This window comes from Crinia signifera, chromosome 9 (assembly GCF_055691185.1).
Source record: "Crinia signifera chromosome 9, ASM5569118v1, whole genome shotgun sequence".
In the NCBI taxonomy this organism is placed as follows: Eukaryota; Metazoa; Chordata; class Amphibia; order Anura; family Myobatrachidae; genus Crinia; species Crinia signifera.
In genome coordinates, this window is record NC_139225.1 from 163,995,826 (window position 1) to 164,012,945 (window position 17,120).

The 17,120-nt window shown below is 49.7% G+C and overlaps 1 protein-coding gene across 2 annotated transcripts in view; it reads right to left on the bottom strand.

Moving 5' to 3' along the window:
* LOC146036386 (connector enhancer of kinase suppressor of ras 2-like) overlaps positions 1 to 17,120 on the bottom strand; it is a 410,449-nt gene that overhangs the window by 199,389 nt on the left and 193,940 nt on the right. For both annotated transcript variants that reach the window (XM_083160369.1, XM_083160368.1), the window contains exon 4: positions 15,744 to 15,831. In XM_083160369.1, the coding sequence (XP_083016495.1) occupies positions 15,744 to 15,831 (88 nt within the window). The remainder of the gene's footprint in view (positions 1 to 15,743; positions 15,832 to 17,120) is intronic.

Sequence of the window (17,120 nt, forward strand, 5' to 3'; positions counted from 1 at the left end):
CCTGAGATACATTTCCCTGGGCAGATAGACAGTAGTGCTGTCCATGGCCCTGAGATACATTTCCATGGGCAGATAGACAGCAGTGCTGACCATGGTCCTGTGATACATTTCCCTGTGCAGATAGACAGCAGTGCTGTCCATGGTCCTGTGATACATTTACCTGGGCAGATAGACAGTAGTGCTGCCCATGGTCCTGTGATACATGTCCCTGGGCAGATAGACAGTAGTTCTGTCCATGGTCCTGAGATACATTTCCCTGGGCAGATACACAGTAGTTCTGTCCATGGTCCTGAGATACATTTCCCTGGGCAGATACACAGTAGTGCTGTCCATGGTCCTGATATACATGTCCCTGGGCAGATAGACAGTAGCGCTGTCCATGGTCCTGAGATACATGTCCCTGGGCAGATAGACAGTAGTGCTGTCCATGGTCCTGATATACATGTCCCTGGGCAGATAGACAGTAGTGCTGTCCATGGTCCTGAGATACATGTCCCTGGGCAGATAGACAGTAGTGCTGTCCATGGTCCTGAGATACATGTCCCTGGGCAGATAGACAGTAGTGCTGACCATGGTCCTGAGATACATTTCCCTGGGCAGATAGACAGTAGTGCTGTCCATGGTCCTGTGATACATTTTCCAGGGCAGATAGACAGTAGTGCTGTCCGTTTAAGGTATTCTAGATTGACAATTTCTAGGTCAACATTCATTAGGTTGACACCCTATCATCGACAGTGAGCAGTTTGACACCTATGAATGGTCGACAAACCCATGGTCAACACAAGCTTTAGTTCGACCATAGGAAGGTCAACAGGTTGACACAAACTTTGCCTTTTTTTGTCCCCATGTCAACATACACACTAAAAAAGTGCACCGCATCCGGTCGCATGGTTCGCTGCGCTCGCCATGCTTCATGATTTTCTCACCACACCCTAGTGTATAGTAGGGCATGAAATATCGCCTTTCCGCACATGTCGGCTAAAAAAAGGGAAGAACTCATGTCGACCTTTTGACGGTATGAGATATAGACATGTATGATGAGAATAAGTAGATAACAGACATGAGAGAGATACATACGTACAGTATAATATATCAAAAAGAATTACCAAGGGTGCAGCTGCTATGGGGCCCCAGCTGTTCGAGGGCCCCCAAAGATCAGTGCTCCCTGCTCTCCCCCTTGCCCACATGAGAAAGCTGCCACTGCGACAGTGCCCTCACCCTGGGCCGCCCACTGCCATGGAGGATGAATCTGCACTGCCCCAAGTTCCAACCCACTCACAATTCTGACCTGGCCGGACATTTCGGGGGCGGGGCTTAATGCGTTAAAGTACCTTCCCCCATAGAGACTGCTGCAATAAGGTAATGCTCGCCCCCTTTCTGTCTGCCTCCCCCTCTCTTTCTCCAGTCTCTCTCCCCTCTCTCTCTCTCTTTCTGAAGCTGTCTCCCTCCCCCTTTCTCTCTAAGGATGTCTCATCCGCTCTCTCTGACACTATCTCCTCCCCCTCTCTCTGACACCATCTCCTACCCCTCTCTCTGACACCGTCTCCTCCCCACTCTCTCTCTTTCTGAAGCTGTCTCCCTCCCCCTGTTTGTTTCTGAAGCCATCACCCTCCCCCTTTCTCATTAAAGATGTCTCCCTCCCCCTCTATGTTTCTGACACCGTCTCCTCCCCCTCTATCTGACACCGTCTCCTCCCCCTCTCTCTGACGCCATTTCCTCCCCTTCTCTCTGACGCCATTTCCTTCCCCCTCTCTCTGACACATCACCTATCCTCTCTCTTACACAGTCACCTCCCCCCTCTCTCTCTGATGCGGTCTCCTCCCAACTCTCTCTAACGCGGTCTCCTCCCACTATTTTTGACACCATCTCCTCCCCCTCTCCTCCCACTCTCTCTGACTCCGTCTCCTCCCCACTCTCTCTGACGCCATCTCCTCCCCACTCTCTCTGATGCCGTCTCCTCCCCTCTCTCTGACGCCCTCTCCTCCCCACTCTCTCTGACGCCGTCTCCTCCCCTCTCTCTGATGTTGTCTCCTCCCCCTCTCTTTCTGGCGCTGACCTCCCTCCCTCTCTCACTCCTTTCTCACACTCCTGTCTCCCCATCACATCCTCTTTGTCATTGACTCCCCTCACCCTCTCTCTCTTGCTACCCTAGCGCTGGGTACACAATGGAGGATATTCATGCAATATCGGTAACAGTATTAATACTGTCCATATTATTAGCGATAAATTGCCTACTGTACAAGAGGAATTGTATGGACAATGTGTGTGTGTGGGTTCAAAAGTTATAGATAAATAGATAGATAGACAGACAGATATGAGACAGATATGAGATAGATAGATATGAGATAGATAGATTGATATGAGATAGATAGATATGAGATAGATAGATATGAGATAGATAGATATGAGATAGATAGATATGAGATAGATAGATAGATAGATAGATAGATAGATAGATAGATAGATAGATAGATATGAGATAGATAGAGGCAGTCTGAGTTCTATGGCTGCTATTCAGTGTATTGTGATTTTCTCCTGCACATATTACACAGTAGCCACAACAACAAGTGTACATCATATACTGTAAGCTCTCCAGCAATACGATTTTAAATCATCACAAAGAAAAACTCTTATTTGTTCTACTGGAAAAACCTTGAAATGTTATTTAACCTTTTGAGGGCAGCTGGTTATACAGGAACAGTTATTAATCCTGTAATGCTTGTGAGAAGAGAAGTTACTAACTACCATACAGTCTTACAGACACTGTAATCAGGAGGGGGCACCTAAACCCTAATTATACGCAGCCTGAGCAGAGAAGGGAGAAGCTTGTGGTGACAACTTTTATAACTGCAACTTTATCCTACAATAACTTCTGCAAAGGATTATGGGTCAGATTCTCTAAGCTTCAAAAGTGATAAAATGATAAACAGCCAGCCAATCAGCTCCTGCCTGACCATTTTTCCAAACACTACCTGTGACATGTCAGACAGGAGCTGATTGGCTGGCTGTTTATCACTCTCCATTTTATCACTTTTGAAGCTTAGTGCATCTGGTCCTATAACCGAGAAGATGCTATTGGGGAATAGGAAGAGCCTCTCACTGTACAGCGGTACCCCAAGATGATTGGATGGTATAAGAAACTCTTTTCACTGCTTGATACATTGTTACCATTGGTAGAGCTACCTGCAGTGTTGGCTGAGTAAGGCCCCATGTATGTAGGGGACAATGCTCTACACAAACCATTTGTGTCAGGAATAGTTTCCAGTGTCACAATGGTGTACACTACGGCTAGTACAGTGTTACACAGAGGGTACAAAGTAGCAGCTACTGTATCACGTATACAATATTATTACAGATATAGGTAATTAAGTAATTAATCATTAGCACTCATAGGTAGCTAACAATAGCAATATACATACATACAAAGAGCAATCACACAATGGGCTGTGTCAGTGGCCACACTGGTGTTGGGATCCCCATTTAGAGGTCCCCCAGCATCTGATAGAGGAATTGTAGCTCTTCCAGCGAGGAACGTGTTACATTCAGTTACATACTGTATGAGATGTGTTGGCCATACCGCTATGCGCTGCACCTGAATTATTTATCTGCAGCCATCTGAATAGTGGGAGAATCTTCTGTTGTTGCCGTCGGCTGTTTTCCAATACACAGAGTGCAATCACAAAGTCACCCGATTCACAATAATGTTAGTTTTGCTTTCAATGTCATGTTATTAGTGTGACACTATTATTAACGTTTCTCTCGTTAAATCGACCACCTCTATGTCCTAGTTCTTCTTTTATTCACAGATTATTAAGTGCAAGTTTATTAGGAAGTCAGAGACAACCTCTGATATATTCTGTCTCTTACCAGACAAGCACATTTTATGAGACCAATACATAAAGATCCCATAGGCAAATGCAGGGGGGGAGGTGTTCTGGTTGCCCGGAAACCCCCCTCCTCTTTACAAGTGCCTTAAATGATGACAACAATAGCACTGGTATATAAAATGATCAGTAGAGCAGCCACCGCATCATGCAGTGTAAGGGACAGAGCGGAGCTGCCACCACATCATGCAGTGTAAGGGACAGAGCGGAGCTGCCACCACATCATACAGTGTAAGGGACAGAGCGGAGCTGCCACCACATCATGCAGTGTAAGGGACAGAGCGGAGCTGCCCCCACACCATACAGTGTAAGGGACAGAGCGGAGCTGCCACCGCATCATGCAGTGTAAGGGACAGAGCGGAGCTGCCACCACATCATGCAGTGTAAGGGACAGAGCGGAGCTGCCACCACATCATGCAGTGTAAGGGACAGAGCGGAGCTGCCACCACATCATGCAGTGTAAGGGACAGAGCGGAGCTGCCACCACACCATGCAGTGTAAGGGACAGAGCGGAGATGCCACCACATCATGCAGTGTAAGGGACAGAGCGGAGCTGCCACCACATCATGCAGTGTAAGGGACAGAGCAGAGCTGCCACCACATCATGCAGTGTAAGGGACAGAGCGGAGCTGCCACCACATCATGCAGTGTAAGGGACAGAGCGGAGCTGCCACCACACCATGCAGTGTAAGGGACAGAGCGGAGCTGCCACCACAACATGCAGTGTAAGGGACAGATCGGAGCTGCCACCACATCATGCAGTGTAAGGGACAGAGCGCAGCTGCCACCACACCATGCAGTGTAAGGGACAGAGCGCAGCTGCCACCACACCATGCAGTGTAAGGGACAGAGCAGAGCTGCCACCACATCATGCAGTGTAAGGGACAGAGCGGAGCTGCCACCACATCATGCAGTGTAAGGGGCAGAGCGGAGCTGCCACCACAACATGCAGTGTAAGGGACAGAGCGGAGCTGCCACCACAACATGCAGTGTAAGGGACAGAGCGGAGCTGCCACCACATCATGCAGTGTAAGGGACAGAGCGCAGCTGCCACCACACCATGCAGTGTAAGGGACAGAGCAGAGCTGCCACCACATCATACAGTGTAAGGGACAGAGCGGAGCTGCCACCACATCATGCAGTGTAAGGGACAGAGCAGAGCTGCCACCACATCATGCAGTGTAAGGGACAGAGCGGAGCTGCCACCACATCATGCAGTGTAAGGGGCAGAGCGGAGCTGCTGCACATGCCCAGTGTACCAGCTTCTTCTACCACAGTTACTGTATGTGTGGATCTGAGCCCTCAAACATTGCACTGGACCAGAGAGCAGCTGCTAGGAAGAAGAGACAGGAGCCTTACCATGTAGTGGGAGATTGTGAGCTTAGAAAGTGCAGCACTGGTTCTATTATGTGATAATATGTGACATCAGCCGCATGCCCCCGGCACACCTCCCGTCCGCAATCCCATGGGAACACACAGTGTTTTCATGGGAATGCACATAAAACGTTTAGTGTTCCCATGGGCGACACTCCATTCTCCCACCCCACACTCCCCAGCCTGTATCGGTTCATGCAAACGGACCGGCGACTATGCAAGTGGCCGAGTCTGTTCACCCAGGGACCCTGCACATGCGGATAATTCATTATGTGCATGCACAGATTTAAAACATCGCTCCCCCGTGTGAGTGCGCGGGGGAGAGAATCAGCCAAAATAACCCCCACAATCCCTACACTGACATACACTGTTATCTGTGGGGAACACCTGGGCCGGGGCAGACGAATCATCAAACGCCTTCACGTTCCCAGTTCCCTATTAGAGCCGGGATACAGAATCCCTTCACTGACTGATTATACAATGAGAGGCAATGACTCCCTGATGTGCAATAGTCAGGTCTCAGCGCAGTCTGGCGGAGTTTGTGCAGACGTAGTCCTGGAAGTTCTGCTGAGGACATATTACACTGAATATTTACATCAGGCCTCTGGTGCGGGCAGAGGGAACTATCCCGAGCACCATTGTTCTAACAGATCCACATTCCCATGATGCACTGTATATTTGTTACACAGATGTGGATGCAATATGCCTCCGGCAGTCGCTTTGAAAGGTTTGGTCCCTTTTGTTATTCTTTTCATAATCAGAATGAAGTTGTGGAATTATCATCTGGCATTAGCGCTGTCTGCGGATCCTTGATGCCTCTGCAAATGTCACCCAGGACCAGATTGTCTGTTGCTACAATGCTGGATTGATGCCTTTATGGATTGCTGATGACGGGTAACTATCCTTCTCCTTATTATGTACATAGAGATGCTCTGAGGCATGCGGTAATATATGTATGAGGCTGCGCTCACAGATGCGTAGCGGCGCAGAACCGACGCACTGCGTATGTGCATTACTGCCGCTGTACCCGGAGATGTGGAGCCGGGGCGTTAATGCCAAGTGCAGTGCAATAACAGACTCAAGTGACTGGAGATGGGGACGCGTCGTATGTAGATGTCAGTTACACAAGTGGGTGCAGACACAGACGATTGTGGATCAACAGATCAAGATTGTGTAAATAGGCAATGAAAGGGTCAGCAACACATGGTCAATCAAACACCCCCCCCCCCTTCTCGCAGCCTAACCCTAATCCTCCCCCTGGTGCCTAACCCTAACCCCCCTTTCTGTCAGTATAACCCCAACTCTCCTCCTAGTGCTGAACCCTAACCACCCTCTCTGTCAGCATAACCCCAACTCTCCTCCTAGTGCTGAACCCTAACCACCCTCTCTGGCAGCATAACCCCAACTCTACCCCTAGTGCCCAACCCTAACCACCCTCTCTGGCAGCATAACCCCAACTCTACCCCTAGTGCCCAACCCTAACCACCCTCTCTGACAGCATAACCCCAACTCTCCTCCTAGTGCCTAACCCTAACCTCCCTGTCTGTCAGCATAACCCCAACTCTACCCCTAGTGCCCAACCCTAACCACCCTCTCTGACAGCATAACCCCAACTCTACCCCTAGTGCCTAACCCTAACCACCCTCTCTGACAGCATAACCCCAACTCTACCCCTAGTGCCGAACCCTAACCACCCTCTTTGACAGCATAACCCCAACTATCCCCCTAGTACCTAACCCTAACCAGCCTCTCTGACAGCATAACCCCAACTCTACCCCTAGTGCCCAACCCTAACCACCCTCTCTGACAGCATAACGCCAGCTCTCCTCCTAGTGCCGAACCCTAACCACCCTCTCTGACAGCATAACCCCAACTCTACCCCTAGTGCCTAACCCTAACCACCCTCTCTGACAGCATAACCCAACTCTCCTCCTAGTGCCCAACCCTAACCACCCTCTCTGTCAGCATAACCCCAACTCTACCCCCAGTGCCGAACCCTAACCACCCTCTCTGACAGCATAACCCCCAACTCTACCCGTAGTGCCGAACACTAACCACCCTCTCTGACAGCATAACCCCAACTCTACCCGTAGTGCCAAACCCTAACCACCCTCTCCTATAGCATAACCCCAACTCTCCTCCCAGTGCCGAACCCTAACCACCCTCTCTGACAGCATAACCCCAACTCTACTCCTAGTGCCGAACCCTAACCACCCTCTCTGGCAGCATAACCCCAACTCTACTCCTAGTGCCGAACCCTAACCACCCTCTCTGGCAGCATAACCCCAACTCTACTCCTAGTGCCGAACCCTAACCACCCTCTCTGGCAGCATAACCCCAATTCTACTCCTAGTGCCGAACCCTAACCACCCTCTCTGGCAGCATAACCCCAACTCTACCCCCAGTGCCGAACCCTAACCACCCTCTCTGTCAGCATAACCCCAACTCTACCCCCAGTGCCGAACCCTAACCACCTTCTCCGACAGCATAACCCAACTCTACCCCTAGTGCCGAACCCTAACCACCCTCTCTGACAGCATAACCCCAACTCTACCCGTAGTGCCGAACCCTATCCACCCTCTCTGACAGCATAACCCCAACTCTACCCGTAGTGCCGAACCCTAACCACCCTCTCCTATAGCATAACCCCAACTCTCCTCCTAGTGCCGAACCCTAACCACCCTCTCTGGCAGCATAACCCCAACTCTACCCCTGGTGCCTAACCCTAACCACCCTCTCTGTCAGCATAACCCCAACTCTACCCCTAGTGCCGAACCCTAACCACCCTCTTTGACAGCATAACCCCAACTCTACCCCTAGTGCCAAACCCTAACCACCCTCTCTGTCAGTATAACCCCAACTCTACTCCTAGTGCCGAACCCTAACCACCCTCTCTGGCAGCATAACCCCAACTCTACTCCTAGTGCCGAACCCTAACCACCCTCTCTGGCAGCATAACCCCAACTCTACTCCTAGTTCCGAACTCTAACCACCCTCTCTGGCAGCATAACCCCAACTCTACTCCTAGTGCCGAACCCTAACCACCCTCTCTGGCAGCATAACCCCAACTCTACCCCCAGTGCCGAACCCTAACCACCCTCTCTGTCAGCATAACCCCAACTCTACCCCCAGTGCCGAACCCTAACCACCTTCTCCGACAGCATAACCCCAACTCTACCCCTAGTGCCTAACCCTAACCCCCCTCTCTGTCAGCATAACCCAACTCTACCCCTAGTGCCCAACCCTAACCACCCTCTCTGTCAGCATAACCCAACTCTACCCCTAGTGCCGAACCCTAACCACCCTCTCTGACAGCATAACCCCAACTCTACCCGTAGTGCCGAACCCTAACCACCCTCTCCTATAGCATAACCCCAACTCTACCCGTAGTGCCGAACCCTAACCACCCTCTCCTATAGCATAACCCCAACTCTCCTCCTAGTGCCGAACCCTAACCACCCTCTCTGTCAGCATAACCCCAACTCTACCCCTAGTGCCGAACCCTAACCACCCTCTCTGACAGCATAACCCCAACTCTACCCCTAGTGCCGAACCCTAACCACCCTCTCTGGCAACATAACCCCAACTCTCCTCCTAGTGCCGAACCCTAACCACCCTCTCTGGCAGCATAACCCCAACTCTCCTCCTAGTGCCCAACCCTAACTACCCTCTCTGGCAGCATAACCCAAATCTACCCATAGTGCTGAACCCTAACCACCCTCTCTGACAGCATAACCCCAACTCTCTTCCTAGTGCCGAACCCTAACCACCCTCTCTGTCAACATAACCCCAACTCTCCCCCTAGTACCTAACCCTAACCACCCTCTCTGTCAGCATAACCCCAACTGTACCCCTAGTGCCCAACCATAAAAATGTAGAAAACCATGTGTGGACCATTTACATGTTGAGCTTTTGTCACTGTCAACATAAAGCATATCTACCATTTGGTGACGACATTGATTGTTGACTTGTACATTGTCAACCTTTCATCTGATACTGACTGGGAAATGGCACTATAAATCTCTTCCCTGGCATTTCTCTCAGCCTCTCAGGTCTGGGAACACTGTAATTCCACCTACTGCATTCTCCATGGCACCATCAAAACCCCCACCATCCCCTTGGCAGATTTTCCAAGCATGGCTTCCTACACCAACGATGAAGCAATGGTGTAAGCTGTACGCCCGTATCACTGCCATCTGCAGGAATGCGTCTCATGGCGTGCGTGTTATTCACTACTATGATTTACATGTAACTTTATTTAACATTTTCCAATGTGAACAATAATTACGGCTTTCATCTTAATTACACAGGTCACACCACTTTTCTTTTATAAATGCAGTTTTTCTTAAGTGATATACTGTAACATTCAATTTGTATCATTGTCATTAAACTATCCCCCCCCCCCCCCCCCAGTTGGGGTATGGAGTTCCTGGAGTGGTGGAGTGGTGATGGAATCCAGAGGGAGTTAGTAGGTCCAATGCAATGACTGGTTCTGTAAAAAAAGGAACTTGAGGTCCTTGGTCCTTAATTTGGAGAATTCTTTCAATCAGCTGATGGTCGACCGTGGGCACATCATGGAGAGAAGGCTGTTTACTGACGCGTTTCGCCAGTCTAGCTGGCTTTTTTTTTTTTAAATTCCTTATTCCCATTTAGTTCATTAAATAAATGCAGGAGTCTCTTGGTGAAGAATTGACTGTGTTTTTTGTACATCTCTAGGGGGATCCCATCCATCCCTTGCGCTTTGCCTCCTGGAATGGCCGCTATAGCCTCTTCAATTTCTAGTGTTAAACGGGCATCTAACATTTCCCTAGCGTCTGTAAATAGGATTGAGTGGTCTACTCCTGCTAAATAATGATGGCTTTCTTCAGGGATGTGCACCTGTTGGGAGGTACAGAGGTGGCGGTAGAATTGCATAAACTTCTCTACTCTGTCAGGGGTCTGGTGCATTGTTCCCCCTCCTTCGTCTGATATATCTGTTACTGTAGTCATTGGTGAATCCACTTTTGCAAGGCCTGCCAGGAAACTACCGGGTCTACCCTGAAATGACTTGCAGAGTTCCCTGTGCATCACATTCTCAGATAGACAACTGCGCCATGCCGCTTGGGCTTCCAGTCAGACTCCTCGTTATCCTGCAGGTATTGCTGCTCTAGGGTACGGCAAGCTCTCTCTAGTGTCTTGTCCTCCTCACTATAAGGTGCTTTCAATCCTGCGGTCTTTCTTATTAGTGTCCCCCTTAGGCCAGCCTTGAAAGTGTCCCAGATCATTTCCACTGGAGCTGTACCTTTATTGGTCTTGAAACATTCGGACCACAGGGATTCTAATTAATCACCTGCATCCAACTGGGTCAATTAGAATGCGTTCAGTTTCCAGAATGATTAACCTTTTTTTGTCCCCCAAATCCACTTTGATCATTAATGGTGAATGGTCAGATATACCCCTTGTCAGGTAGCTGACACCCTAAATACAGGGCAACCAGTCCCCAGTCGCCAGAGCTAAATTGATTCCTGAAAAATAACCGTGTGCGTTAGAAAAATTGTTGTACCCCCAGGTGTCTCTCCCTCCACACATCCCTCAAACCCATTTCTTTAATCATATCAGGAAAACCCATTGATTGTATTCTGCCTCCCGTGTTCCAGGAGCTTTTTATCCATTATTGGGTCTATTATGTTGTTATAATCTCGCGTCCTGTCTCCCCCTCTCCTCACCAAGAGTCTGCTCCGCTCATTCGGTTGGCTCCTGCCTCCCTTACCGCATCCACAGCCGGGAATCACGCTTAGCCTGTGGCGAGGGTAGGACTTCTCCTCTCACCCACCGCCCTGCTGCCTCTCTCCCTGCTTCCAGTCCCCACACACCTGCACCTTCCGACTCACTGTCATCGCCACCAATGGTCCACTATGGCCTTCCACAACACCTGCCCAGCGCCCGTTTCCCTCATGGGATAAGCCTGCCTCTCACTGGGGGATTTCTGCAGGATTATTGGACATATGAAGGGAGCAGGACAAACTGTGTCCTACTCCTTGAACTCCATAGCCCCCCCCCCATTACTGCGCTTTAATGTACACACACACTATGTAACACATGCGTCGTAGGAGTTGGTAGAGACTTTCAAACACGTGCAGTTGCAAAGAAAAAAAATTCTCAACTCCAAGAACGTCGACATTGCCTGAATTTAGGGCTGTTGTGTGTACACCAACTGGTTACTAGCTGTAGAGATAATGGGGACGGCCATACACAATGGTTGTATTATGAGATGTCTACAATGCCACACACAGTAGTAGCATGGAAACAGAAGTGCGCAGATGCGTCTTTGCCCATCGTTACGCTTGCTGAAGTGAGATCTGCCTGGGTCCTGTATGCAGCTACATCTGGGGGGGGGGGGGGCACAATGGCGCACATTCGCCCTGATGTCAGCTTTGGTGCACCGGTTCAGTTTCAGGCAAATTATTACATCTCCAGTTCTAGCAGAACCTCAGTAATCCATCCCCGGACCGCGTGTGAGCCACGCAGAGCTCGTGCTGTGTATGTAAATGGAAGATTTGAATAGTAAGCGCAGTAAGCGCAGAACGAGTGTAATTGACAGCTGGAGACCCGCGGAGAAATCACAGGGGTTTTGCCAGTGAGATATGAAGACTTTATATGTGAATTACCAGTCAAAGCATAAAGGAAGCAGAGTTAATTTGCAGAGCTGCTTCTGCATCGCTTCCCCGTCTATAGGAGGGTTTAATGCGTCTCTATGGATAAGGGGAAGAGATTATTAAGAACTGCAGGCTCCGAAAAGTGCATTCTCATTCCCGGATAACTGGTCCTATCACATGTGGGTAACTTCGTACTGAGAAACATACAACGGAGATAATAGAAATACAGTATATAGTATGTACTACAGGCAACAGCACAGGAATGGTGTGTGCAGGTGACCTAATTACCAGTGATGTAACACAGCTTCCCCAGCACAGGAATGTGGTGTGAAGGTGACCTATTACCAGTGATGTAACAGTGCTTCCCAGCACAGGAATGTGGGCGCAGGTGACCTAATTAGCAGTGATGTAACACGGCTTCCCAGCACAGGAATGTGGGCGCAGGTGACCTAATTACCAGTGATGTAACAGGGCTTCCCAGCACAGGAATGTGGTGTGAAGGTGACCTAATTATCAGGGATGTAACACGGCTTCCCCAGCACAGGAATGTGGGCGCAGGTGACCTAATTAACAGGGATGTAACAGGTCTTCCCAGCACAGGAATGTGTGTGCAGATTACCTAATTACCAGCACTGTAACAGGGCTTCCCAGCACAGGAATGTGGGCGCAGGTGACCTAATTACCAGCACTGTAACAGGGCTTCCCAGTACAGGAATGTGTGTGCGGGTTTCCTTATTACAGCACAGTAACAGGGCTTCCCAGTACAGGAATGTGGGTGTGGGTTACCTTATTACAGCACAGTAACAGGGCTTCCCAGTACAGGAAAGTGAGCACAGGTTGCCTAATTACCATCACAATAACAGGGCTTTCCAGAATGGGAATGGGGGTGCAGGTTACCTAATGACCTAATTACCGGTGATGTAACAGGGCTTCCCAGCACAGGAATGTGAGCACAGGTGAACTAATTACCAGCACAGGAATGTTGGCACAGGTTACCTAATTACCATCAAAATTACAGGGCTTCCCAGAATTGTAATAGGGGTGCAGGTTACCTAATTACCATCACAATAACAGGGCTTCCCAGTACAGAAATGTGGGTGTGGGTTACCTTATTACAGCACAGTAACAGGGCTTCCCAGTACAGGAAAGTGGGCACAGGTAACCTAATTACCCAATAACAGGGCTTCCCAGAATGGGAATGAGGGTGCAGGTTACCTAATTACCAGCAATGTAACAGGGCTTCCCAGCATGAGAATGTGGGCACAGGTGACCTATTTACCAGTGAAGTAACAGGGATTCCCCAGCACAGGGATGGCGGCGCAGGTGACCTAATTAACAGTGATGTAACAGGGCTTCCAAGCACAGAAATAAGGGTGCAGGTTACTCGTCATCTCAGACCCCCTAATGTTCCTACTTCCTTCTTTACCCAAGCAGATGCCCATTGTACTACCCAGAGTTGCCTAGTTTTCTGCTGAACTCTCTGAGGCTTATGGTGAGAATACTGTGATGGGGCATGGCCAGTGCAATCTTGTCATTGTGGCCATGCTCACCACTGCGCAATGCCAGTATTACAGCCAGCATGAATTGCGGCATCTGGTAACCCTTCTGCCAAGGGGGAGGGGGGTTTGTGGGAGACTGCGGACTTGCCCACATTTACTGAGGGCTTGAAGGTGAATCCGATTTGTGAGAGCCAGTGGCCATTCCAGGACATATTCCCTTTGCTGCTAAGTCTTCGCTAGTTCGCTAGGCTACGTTCGCACAGCGCGCACATTCATTCGCAAAGTGGGATGTCACCATAACGGGGCGGGGGTCTACCTGAATCAGGCCCTGTATTTTGTTGGACTACAATTACCAGCACTGCATGTTACGATTTCCTATACTCATTGTGTACAGACATTTATTGCGGTATCTCTCTCGATCTACACAGTAGATGGCCAACAAGATGTCGTACACATGTTACTTCTGCGCAGCCTCCGCTCCTCACCGCGGTTTTATCTTTTAATTGATCAGAGAGGTGTGTGACTGTTCCTCTCTTATTTTATGAACTCTCCAGCAGAATATGAAAGAGGCGCTAACACGCGGCCGGGCAATAAAAGGGACATTCGCTTTTAAGTTATGTGAACACGTTCAGAAACAGCCGGAGGCGAACGCAACCTATCTAACTAATTGAATAGTATTCTTGCTGCAAAACACAGAGGAAGAGAGATCAAAGGAATTTCCATATTCCCAGGTACCTCCGCCAGTGAAGATTCCCCCCACCCCACCCTCCTCCCGTCCCTTCAGCTACAGCTTCACACATTATTATATATGGAATTCTGTCCGCTGAGGAATGAATCAATAAACATTAAGCAGAAAGCAGATGTGAAACCTCATTAAATTTATTTGAACTAATTTTATTTTAACTCTCTGCGCTGGAAAACAGCAGTGAATGATACATACAGTACCACGGCCGCGGGGGGGGGGGGGGGGGGGGAATTACTACATAGCAATAATCCCAGAAGAGGGGCCCCCACTGAGGGCCCTGCTTTTAGTGTAATGTGGCCCTCGTTTGCCTCCAGTGGTGTAAAAATGCCACCGCGGAGCATGCGCTGAAGTGGGCGGCCAGCGACACGGGGGCCTCTAGTCTCTGCAGATTCCATGGAATCCGCATTGAATCTGTTTAAAAATGGCACACTGAAAATGGCTGCCACACACAGCGCATACATCACAACCCGGAAGTGCGGACTCCAGGAGCGTTAAATGCCCTCGAAATTAACAAAAAACCCTGGCAAGGAGCATGTAACCCCTAGCAATGAACAAAAAGCACTGAAACCTTTGGCAATGAGAAAGACATCCCTAGCAATGAACATGTAACCCCTGGCAACGAGGTAACAGTAACAGAATATATCATTAATGTTGTGGGGGGGGCACCCCTTTTTGGCTGGGGGCACAACATTTCCAGCTATGCCACTGCCTGCAATAGAGTTTCCACCACTGGTTATAGCTGATATTTGTATAATAACGAGTGTCCGCACTGTCCTTCTGTCCCAGAGGACGCTGGCGCCAGATGCAACTGCCTCTCCTGCCTAACCCTGGCTGCTTCATGTACTGTAGGCTCCACTATAGTGATTTAGTAAACACTGATTACAGTGAGGGGGGACGGTGGGGGGGGGGGTGGAACGGTGAGGGGGGGGGGTGGAACTGAGTTTTACCTCTACCGCAGTCCTGAAAAGTAATTCCAACAGAAAAGCCTGTACCAGCGGCTTCTTCTTCTGGCATGGCGTATGTAATGTAAAGTTAAGATGAACAACTGTGGACGTTATGTGTATAAGGGGCATTACTGTGTGGTTTAATATGAATCAAGGGCACTACATGCGGTGTAATGTGTATATGATTATGCTACCATGTGTTGTGGCACCATTATCCCTTTATGGGTCATAGAGAACAAATTCCCTGGCACTGGTCTAGGCTCTGCCTAACAGGAAGGGGAGGGGGGTCATTGTTAGGGAAACAGAGTTCCACCACCTCTCCAGGACCACTTAAGGGCTTAAATCAGGGCGCTGATTACTCTGTCCAGGCACTTGGACCCCAGATTGCCCTGACCTTTTACCTAGTATGCTACTGGAAGTTACACCAGGGTGCACAGAACAATGAACAATATTCCACAGGACAGGCGGGCCATCAGCAACCACAGTAATGATGGGAATGCCATTACCCCTTACTAGTCAGGACCAAAAGTATAAATGATGGGTTATCTCCCCACAAGGCTCAGCGGAACGTTTCCTATAAGACACAGTGATACGTCCACACGTTACCCCATATCCCCTCCCCCAGTTCCCGTGTCCTCGTCACACCGGTCTCACGCTCTCACCTGTTGCACGATGGTGGTGAGTTCCAGGCACAGTTGAACAATGTTATTTTTCAGCAGTGAATATTCCGTCACACTGACAAACGGAGACCTGTCAGAGGAGAAGACAATGCGATTAATAACACAGGGATACAATGTATCTCTACCTATCGGCAGCAGGAAATGGGTGAATGAGCCCACATGTATTGGCATACTTATAAGGGATGCAATGTGTATGGCGCACAGGGGCCCGGGGTCCAGAAGGGCCACAACACACACACCCTGAACCCATTTATTAAATTCTTATCATTGAGAAGAAGTGTCTGGCCGGGATGGGGGGATCCGCTTCCTGATCAGGTAAGATAGGTAGATAGGGGGCTAATGCCAGAGGCATTCTATGCAAATGAGGGGGAGGAGAAACTCTGCAGACTGTTTGGCAGCTTATGTTTCAGGGAGGGCATGTACCAGGGCAGTAGAGAGCCTGGCCAGGCCCAGGAACTATACGGGGGTGTGACCTAATCATGGGAGGAGTGTTCATGCACCCATAGAATAAAATACAGAGCACACAGTACTTTAAGCACCTCCCTGGCCAAGGACGTAACTACCATAGGTGCAGGGAGTGCAGCTGCTACGGGGCCCAGAGCTGGGAGGGGCCACCTTCCCTGTCAGTTACATGTGTTATATACAGGGGTGTAGCTACCATAGGTGCAGGAGTGCAGCTGCTATGGGGCCAGAGCTGAGAGGGGCCACCTTCCCTGTCACAGTTACATGTGTTATATACAGGGTGTAGCTATCATAGGTGCAGGGGGTGCAGCTGCTATGGGGCCCAGAGCTGAGAGGGGCCACCTTCCCTGTCACAGTTACATGTGTTATATACAGGGTGTAGCTACCATAGATGCAGGGGGTGCAGCTGCTATGGGGCCCAGAGCTGAGAGGGGCCACCTTCCCTGTCACAGTTACATGTGTTATATACAGGGGTGTAACTACCATAGGTGCAGTGGGTGCAGCTGCTATAGGACCCAGAGCTTAGAGGGGCCACCTTCCCTGTCACAGTTACATGTGTTATATACAGGGTGTAGCTACCATAGGTGCAGGGGGTGCAGCTGCTATGGGGCCCAGAGCTGAGAGGGGCCACCTTCCCTGTCACAGATACATGTGTTATATACAGGGGTGTAACTACCATAGGTGCAGTGGGTGCAGCTGCTATGGGGCCCAGAGCTGAGAGGGGCCACCTTCCCTGTCACAGTTACATGTGTTATATACAGGGGTGTAACTACCATAGGTGCAGTGGGTGCAGCTGCTATGGGGCCCAGAGCTTAGAGGGGCCACCTTCCCTGTCACAGTTACATGTGTTATATACAGGGTGTAGCTACCATAGGTGCAGGGGGTGCAGCTGCTATG